This window comes from Panicum virgatum, chromosome 1N (genome assembly GCF_016808335.1).
Source record: "Panicum virgatum strain AP13 chromosome 1N, P.virgatum_v5, whole genome shotgun sequence".
In the NCBI taxonomy this organism is placed as follows: domain Eukaryota; kingdom Viridiplantae; phylum Streptophyta; class Magnoliopsida; order Poales; family Poaceae; genus Panicum; species Panicum virgatum.
In genome coordinates, this window is record NC_053145.1 from 31,282,253 (window position 1) to 31,291,212 (window position 8,960).

The 8,960-nt window shown below is 60.2% G+C and overlaps 2 protein-coding genes across 2 annotated transcripts; both read right to left on the reverse strand.

The window, feature by feature from the left end:
* Nucleotides 1-5,360: 5,360 nt before the first annotated feature.
* LOC120654048 lies at nucleotides 5,361-6,608 on the reverse strand (the record flags this gene model as incomplete). Its single annotated transcript, XM_039931648.1, has 2 exons — nucleotides 5,760-6,608; nucleotides 5,361-5,573 (listed from the first exon to the last, which is right to left on the reverse strand). Coding segments are annotated over exons 1-2 (981 nt in total), but the record flags the coding sequence as incomplete, so codon positions are not given.
* Nucleotides 6,609-8,189: 1,581 nt separating this feature from the next.
* On the reverse strand, nucleotides 8,190-8,756 carry LOC120653801. Its single transcript, XM_039931470.1, has one exon. It carries the CDS (start codon nucleotides 8,754-8,756, stop codon nucleotides 8,190-8,192), a length of 567 nt encoding a protein of 188 aa, XP_039787404.1.
* Nucleotides 8,757-8,960: the final 204 nt, after the last annotated feature.

Below are 8,960 nucleotides of genomic sequence, written 5' to 3' on the forward strand. Positions count from 1 at the left end.
AGGATGTCTCGAACTCTGCGTTCGAGGGTAGCTTGTACGGCACATCCCTGTAGTCCCTGACTCTGGTGATCTGGGGCGCCTATCGAACCCCCTGAAGGGCCAGGCTTCGACCCCCTGATCAGTAAGGCCTCGAAATGCGATTCCTTCGAGGGTAGAGAGACCCCTATGAAGGAATATTCCGTCGTGGTCTGAAAACATTGCAGAGCCACGAGCCACGCGCGCGCGGGTCTTCCGCCGGTAGCGGGCAACGTGGCCCGATTTGGGCGGCATAGCATGGGCGCGCCTTTTCAGGCGTCCACCTCGGGCAAGCGAAGCGGCATGGGCGGTGGCTGACGGATGGGATAGCGCAACAGTCGCGCCGCGCCCGCCGGTTACCGTGCCGCATTTATTGTCGCGTGCGCGCGTGGGAGACTCCGTGGTCGTGGGACCCACCCGTCAGCGATAGCAAAATCTACCGCGTTCAATGCGGTAGATTTGGGCCATGGCTACGGATGCGCCCGTCGTGGTGAAATAAAACGAAAAGAAAGGGGAGGTTCCGGGTTCACCTGGCCATTTGCTTTTACTCTGCTTCGCCTTCTCCGCACCCCTGCATCCTGAGCCCGTAGCCAAGAGCGGAAGGGAGAAAGAGAAAGAGAGAGAGAGAGAGAGAGAGAGAGAGAGAGAGAGAGAAAGAAGCACCTTAGCCATCCAGAGCTTTCGTTCCCACATTCCCCTTCGAGTCGAAGACATGTCGGACATTCAGGAGCCCTTACCGTGGGGCAAGTCCTCCGCCACCGAGGCGGTGCTGGAGCAGCTGGTCGCCGAGCGGCTGCTGCCGCGGAACCCGGACTTGGGGGCTCCGGCGTGGATTTCCCCACACCCGGACGAGACCGAGCCGAAGCCCCCGCAGGGCTACGTCGTAAGCTTCGTGCGCCTCCATGAACGGGGCTTCGGCGTCCCCGTCAGCAAGTTCATGAGGGCCCTGTGCGAGTACTACGGAGTGGAGCTGCACAACTTCAGCCCCAACTCCATCTCGCAGGCGGCGGTCTTCGTCGCCGTCTGCGAGGGGTACCTCGGCATCGACGTCCACTGGGATCTCTGGATCCACCTGTTCCGCGGCGAGCTCTTCGTCGAAAACGCGCGGAACCAGCCGAGGACCTGACGCTCCATGTCCGCCCGAACCGGAGGAACCTTTACATAACAAGCAAGATGACGACAAACAACTCCGGGTGGAGCCGAGGGTGGTTCTACCTTCGAAACTTCAGTGGCACGCTCCCGGCGTTCACCAACAAGGTTCTTCGGGAGCGTCCGGCGAAGTGGGACTGGGGGGTGTCGCCCCCGGTGCAACAAGCCAGGCTCGAGGGCCTCACCGATGCGCTGGCGCGTTTGGTGAGGAAGGGATTGACAGCGGCGGCCGTCATCGCAAACTTTCTCCGGCAGAGGGTGATCCCTCTTGTAGAGAGGGCCCTGCCGATTTACCGGCTCATCCCCGGGAGCAAGGTCGAGGGCTCGAGGACGTCGAGCAAGCTTCTCTCCCACACCAACGCCGCCCGGAGGGCGAGGTATGCGGTGGCGGAGTTTCCCGAAGATCCCGCGGATCTTTGGAGGATCAAGATGCGCCCCGAGCCGGGGTATATTTCCCTGGTGAGTTTTGGCTTCGAACTCGTCGTGCATCGTGTAGTTCCCCTTTCCTGACCCCATCTCGGGTGTGTTGTACAGGGTTTGAGATGCGGCACCTCGAGGCCCCCGGTCCCAGAATAGCGCCTGATCAATCGCCTCCACGCGGAGAAGATGAAGAGGCGGAAGGACGCGGCGGAGGCAAAGGCCGAGAGGAAGAGGAAAAGGAAGGCGGCGCACGACAAGGCGCGCCAGCTCGCTCGAGCGGAGGGGAAGCCGCAGCCCGCCACACCTGAGTCCTCGGAGGAGGACGAGGAGGAGGCCTCGGAGGAGGACGAGGAGGAGGCCTCGGACGCCGAGGACCACGCTCCGAGGGGGGACGGGGAGGGCGCGAGCCCCCCACCGTTCTACCTGTGGGATGATGAAGAGGGAGTGACCGTGGCGCCAGAGGAGCCGAGGGCCGCAGGGGGGGTCATTGGCGAACCTCTCCCTCGAGGGTGCGGCGCGGGGGTCATCCTCGCCGGCGGCCGGCGAGGGGTCGCCTGCGCCCCAGTTTTTGATCCGTGGCCACGAGGCCACGGCGGGAGAGGAGTCGTCCGTGCTGGCAGCCTCGAGCCACCGGGGCCGACACGAGGGGTGCAGCTTCAGGGCAGACTTCGAGGGACAGCACGATGCCCCGAGCCCGGAAGACCGCCACGAGGAAGCGGAGTATGAGCACTCGATCTGGGTAAGTATTTGGGATCTCGTTTTCGTTACGTATTTGGCGGATTTCTCGATCCTGCTCAACTCGCGTCTCTTGATTTCCAGCCCCGGGGCCGTTCCCAAGGACGTAGTGCGGCTTGCCCCGGCCAAGGCTCTCAAGACCGGGGCTCGTAGCACTCCGCACACGGCGCCGCAGCCCCCGCCTGCCTTGGATCTCGAGGCGGCGGCCGCTAGGCTACGGGAGGCAGTGGCCCGAGGGGCCCAGGCGGCGCAGCAAGCCTGGGAGAAGGAGGGTGACGCCGGTCAGAGCGACGCCGGCCACCGTGGCGCCGAGGCGGCCGCTCAAGCGGCCGACGCCGAGGGGACCGGCCAGGGCGGTGCCGGTGGCGCCGCCCAAGCGGTCATTGATGTTGAGGCCGGTCAGGGCGACGCAGATATCGCCGCCCGGCCGGACATAGAAGGAGAAACTGGCGGTGGCGCGCAGGAGCACCCTGCCGGCCAAACTGCGGAGGAGACCCCCGTCTTCGAGCCTTCGAGGGCCGAGGGCGAGGGCCTCGCAGAAGACATGGCGCAAGAGGCGCCAGCGGTAGAAGGAGCCCCCATCTCGGAGCCCACCGAGGCTCGGGATGAGGGTACCGTCTTGATAGTGCCCGTGCCCACGGCGCAGGAGGGCGCAACGGCGGTGGTGGAGCTGCCAGACAGCAGCAAGGAGTACGGGGGCGTCGGAGGGGAGCCACCTCGGAGTTATCGTCCCGTCCGGTGTCCCCTCAGAGTTCCTTCGCAAGGAGCAGGAGGAGGAGGAGGCCTGGAACAAGTAGATGGGCGTTGGGCGCGAGATCTTGCAGGCCCTCGACCGCGCTTATCAGCTTCATCAGAACGCGGATTACCAGGTCAGCCAGGTATATATTTCCTGCCAAAAATTAATCAGATTTGGTTTTAGTTTTTTGCGTGTCTTCACCCACGCCGTCCCCCTTTACAGCAGCTGAGGGAAATCTCGCGCGAGAAGAGCGTCGAGATGAACCGGCTGTACTCCCAGATGAGCCAGCTCGGGCAACACAACGCCGAGCTGGTGCTCAAAAATATCGATGCCAACACAAAAATGGCCGATCTGGGGGCGTGTCAGCAGGCGCTGGAGGAAGAACTGGCCTGGGTCACCGATGAGCGGGACGCCCAAAGGGCGGCAGCGGAGCAGAAGGCCCGGGAGGCCAAGGCGCAAGCCGCCGAGCTGCAGCGCCTTCGGACGGCGCTCGAGGATAGAGCTCGGGAGGCTGAGGCGCAGAGCGCCGAGCTGCAACGCCTCAGCGCCACTCTCGAGCAGCAGAAGGCCGAGCTCCTCCATAAAGAGGTGGCCATGGTTGCGCTCGCCGGGACCCTCCAGGAACAGGGTGTGGCCCTCGAAGAGAGGGAGGTGGCCCTCCAGAACATGGGGGCTAGCCTTAAGGAAAAAGAAGCCTCCTTGTCCTCGCTCAAGGAGGCCGCCCGTACCCAGAGGGAGGAGGCGCAGAAGAACATGGCGGGTGAGTACCTTCGATTTTCCGTTGATTTGTTTCTTTTCGTAGCTAATGTTGATTTCCTTTACTCAGAGCTGAGGCAAAAGGTGGCGGACGAGACCGCGGCGAAGGAAGCGGTTCACACCACGCTCACGGCGGCACAGATGGAGTTTGCTGAGCTGGAGCAGACCGCCGTGAGTGTGTGTCAAGAGCTCGAGGGGGATGGTGCTGTCTCGGGCAGTTCGGTGATCAGCCGCCTGCGCGCGTTAGGCGGCCGGATTGCCGAACACACCAAGAGTACCTTCCACCTCGGTGTCCTGCGGGCTCTCGCCGTGGCCTCGACGCATTACCTCATGGATCTCCAGAGGTTGTCGTCGGGGTACGTCGTGCCCGATGATGCTGACGCGGACGCCGCATCGGCCATCATGGATGAAGCCGATGCGGCCGCGGAGGAGTTCGCCACCGTCCTTGCCGAGAAGCTCGAGGCGGACATCCCTCCCATCGCCGAATTCGACGCCCCTGAAGACCCACAAGGGGGGATGGTAGCCTGTAGAACAGTTGGGCCTCGAAGCCCATGTAAATAGATTAGTGTTTATGTCATAGTCGCACTTTGTTATCGCATCCTATGAGTATAAGAAATTTCATAATTTGAATGTGTGGCCCGTCGAGGCCTTGTGTGTTCAAGCCAGTGTTTCTTTACTTTATTTCCATGTTCTTCGTATGCGACTTAGATAAACATATGCGAGGAAGTTCACGTTCATAAGCAACGTAGGCGTAGGGTGGTGAGGGGGGTGCCGTATCCCGGAGGCGTAGGCGGCCCCTCGACTTGGCCGGCCCCGTACCGTAGTTGCTTACGCCTCGCGTCCGTTTTTTCCAAGGATACGAGAAACTTAGGGTCGAGACGGAAATATTTCGAAAAACATTGGCGCCTTTTTGGGGACGTTCGGGGGTTCCCCCCGTAATAGCCCCCGAGGGAGGCTCGGCTTTGCCGAGGGTAAAGCCGGGCGTACCTCAGTGTTAACGTGCATCCTAGCCTTCGAGGGCCCGGACGGTTCCCAAAAACAAGCCAGTAAAGCGTACTTTATTGTTTCGGGAAATTGAAGATACAAGTATGAGCAAATGCACAAAAAACTTGAAATTTCTAGGGATAAAAACGACGTAGCTGTTGTATATTCCAAGCGTTGGTGAGGACTTCGCCTTTTTCGTTGGCCAGCTTGTACGTGCGGGCTTGAGCACCTTGGCGATTATGTACGGTCCTTCCCATGGAGGTGAGAGCTTGTGGCGGCCCCTGTTGTCTTGTCGAAGCCTTAGCACCAAGTCCCCTTCGTTGAGGTCTCGGCGCCGGACCCTCTGCGCTTGATACCTTCGCAAGGACTGCTGGTAGCGCGCAGAGTGGAGGAGCGCCATGTCTCGAGCCTTATCCACTTGGTCCAGCGAGTCTTCGCGAGCTCGCTGGTTTCGTTGCTCTTGATATGCCTTGAGCCTCGGCGATCCGTACTCCAAGTCAGTGGGGAGGATAGCCTCGGCACCATAGACCAGGAAGAACGGAGAAAAGCCCGTGGCTCTGCTCGGGGTCGTCCTCAGGCTCCAGATGACCGAGGGTAGCTCCGTGAGCCACCTCCGGCCAAACTTGTTCAGCTTGTTGAAGATTCTTGGCTTTAGTCCTTGGAGGATCATGCCGTTGGCACGCTCCACTTGCCCGTTCGTCTGCGGGTGTGCCACAGCCGACCAGTCCACACGTATGTGGAAGCTGTCGCAGAACGCCAAGAACTTCTTGCCTGTGAACTGGGTGCTGTTGTCGGTGATGATTGAGTTCGGGAACCCGAACCTGAAGACGATGTCAGTGAAGAATTGGACTGCTTGCTCGGATTTGATCTTGCCGATGGGTCGAGCCTCGATCCACTTGGAGAATTTGTCGACCGCCACCAGCAAGTGGGTGAAGCCCCTGGGCGCCTTTTTTAGCGGACCGACGAGGTCCAGTCCCCACACAGCAAACGGCCATGTGATGGGGATCGTCTGCAGGGCATGAGCCGGGAGGTGTGTTTTTCGAGCGTAGAACTGGCAACCCTCGCAAGTCCGTACGACGTCAGTGGCGTCGGCGACCGCGGTGGGCCAGTAAAAGCCTTGCCGAAACGCGTTACCCACGAGGGTGCGTGGCGCGGCGTGGTGGCCGCAGACGCCAGCATGGATGTCGCGGATCAGCTCTTTGCCCTCGGGGATGGGGATGCATCGTTGCAGGACACCCGAGGGGCCACGCTTGTGTAGCTCATTGTCGATTAGGACGAAGGACTTGGCCCGCCTGGCGAGGCATCGCGCCTGAGCGTGGTCCGTGGGTAAGATCCCTCGAACTATCCAGTCAAAGTACTGGACGCGCCAGTCTTGCGAAGTGGGGGCCTCGTCAACTTCCATTGCTTCGGCCTCGTCCGAGGAGGTGGTCCCGAGGTCAAAGTCCATGGGCTCGACCCCGTCCGCCGGGGGGTTCCCGCCGGAGGGCCCGGCGGACGAGGGGCTTGGCTCCGTCGGTTGATTGAACTCGACGGAGGGCTTGGAGATGTCGCGAGCGAAGACGTTCGGGGGGACGGTGGTCCGCCCTGAAGCTATCTTGGCCAGTTCATCGGCGTCCTCGTTATACTTGCGCGGGACATGATTGAGCTCAAGGCCGTCGAACTTGTCCTCGAGGCGGCGTACCGCGTTGCAGTACGCCTCCATCTTTGGGTCGTGACAGCTAGACTCCTTCATGACTTGATCGACGACAAGTTGAGAGTCCCCGCGTATGTCGAGGCGTTTGACGCCAAGTTCGATGGCAATGCGGAGGCCACCAAGGAGGGCCTCATACTCCGCCGTGTTGTTCGAAGCAGGGAAATGCAAACGGATTACGTACCGTATGTGTTCGCCGAGGGGTGAGATGAAGAGGAGGCCGGCACCGGCGCCGGTTTTCATCACCGACCCGTCGAAGTACATAGTCCAGCATTCGCCCTGGATTTGCGATGGGGGTAGCTGAGTGTCCGTCCACTCAGCCACGAAGTCAGCCAAGATTTGGGACTTGATTGCCTTGCGAGGGGCGTAAGTGAGTGTTTCTCCCATCAGCTCCACAGACCATTTGGCAATTCTACCCTCGGCTTCCCGGTTGCGAGCTATCTCTCCCAAGGGGAAAGATGAGACCACGGTGACGGGGTGAGCCTCGAAGTAGTGGCGCAGCTTGCGCCGAGCCAAAACCACTGCGTAGAGCAGTTTTTGAATCTGTGGATAGCGTGTCTTAGTTTCAGACAACACCTCGCTGATGTAATACACTGGTCGTTGGACGGGCTGAGCATGGCCCTCCTCTTGTCTTTCGACCACGATCACCGCGCTGACCACTTGGGTCGTCGCGGCTACGTACAGATAGAGGGGCTCACCGTCCGTAGGTGGTGTGAGAATGGGAGCTCGAGTGAGCGATGCCTTCAGCCTTTCGAGGGCTTCTTGAGCTTCGGGGGTCCACGTGAAGCGCTCGACTTTCCTCAAGAGTCGGTACAGGGGTAAGCCTTTCTCGCCGAGACGCGAGATAAAACGGCTAAGGGACGCTAGGCATCCCATGACCCTCTGTACCCCCTTCAAGTCTCGGATCGGTCCCATCCGAGTGATGGCCGAGACTTTGTCAGGGTTGGGTTCGATGCCCCGCTGGGAGACAACGAAACCCAAGAGCATGCCTCGAGGCACCCCGAATACGCACTTCTCAGGATTTAGTTTTACCCTTTTAGCCCATAGGCAGTCGAATGCGATCCTGAGATCAGCAACCAGGTCGTCTGCCTTCCTGGATTTCACAACGATGTCGTCGACATATGCTTCTACGCTGTGCCCGAGATGGTCTCCAAAAACGTGGAGCATACACCGTTGATAGGTGGCTCCGGCGTTTCTGAGGCCAAAGGGCATCGTAACGTAGCAGTACATGCCGAAAGGTGTGATAAAGGAAGTCGCGAGCTGGTCGGACTCTTTCATCTTGATTTGGTGGTAACCGGAGTAAGCATCAAGAAAGGACAAGAGCTCACATCCCGCAGTAGTGTCTACAATCTGATCGATTCGTGGCAAAGGAAAGGGAACCTTCGGACATGTCTTATTTAAACTAGTGTAGTCTACACACATCCTCCAGCTCCCACTCTTTTTCTTCACTAATACTGGGTTAGCTAGCCACTCGGGATGGAATACCTCTTTGATGAATCCGGCCACCAGAAGTTTCTGCAACTCCTCGCCGATCGCCCGGCGCTTGAGCTCGTCGAAGCGTCTTAGGCGCTGCTTCACCAGCTTGGAGTTGGGTCGGACATCAAGAGAGTGCTCGGCGACCTCCCGCGGTATGCCAGGCATGTCCGCGGGGCTCCACGCAAAGATATCTGCGTTGGCGCGGAGGAAATCGACGAGCACCACTTCCTATTTGTCGTCGAGGGTGGCGCTGATCTGCAACACCTTGTCGTCGGAGCGGCTTGGGTCGAGGGGTACTTTCTTGATACCCTCGGCGGGCTCGAAGCTCCCGGCGTGTCGGTGCGTGGAGTCTAAGGCCTCGCTCGCCATTTTGTCGAGGGTGGCTGCGAGGGCCTCGTCCTCCGCTTGAGCTTCCGCGCGCTCAATGCACTCAACGTCGCACTCGTAGGCGTGCTCGAACGAAGAGCCAATGGTGATGACGCCCTTTGGACCTGGCATTTTGAGTTTGAGGTAGGTGTAGTTGGGGACGGCCATAAACTTGGCGTAGCAAGGACGACCAAGGATGGCATGATAGGACCCTCGAAATCCCACCACCTCGAAAGTGAGTACCTCCTTGCGGAAGTTGGCTGCTGTGCCGAAGCACACAGGCAGATCGATCTGGCCGAGGGGTTGGACTCGCTTCCCCGGCGCAACGCCATGAAATGGCGACTTACTGGGGCGAAGCTTGTCTAGTCCGATCCCCATGAGCTCCAAGGTTGGGGCGTACATGATGTTGAGGCCGCTGCCTCCGTCCATGAGCACCTTGGAGAAGCGGGTGTTGCCGATGATGGGGTCGACAACGAGCGGGTACCGTCCCGGATGCGGGACGTAATCGGGGTGGTCCTCGCGGCCAAAGGCAATGGTATCCTTCGACCAGTCGAGGTAGGATGGCGTGGCTTTGGTGACGGAGAAGACCTCGCGGCGCTCGCGCTTGCGCTGCCGAGAAGTCATATTCGTCGT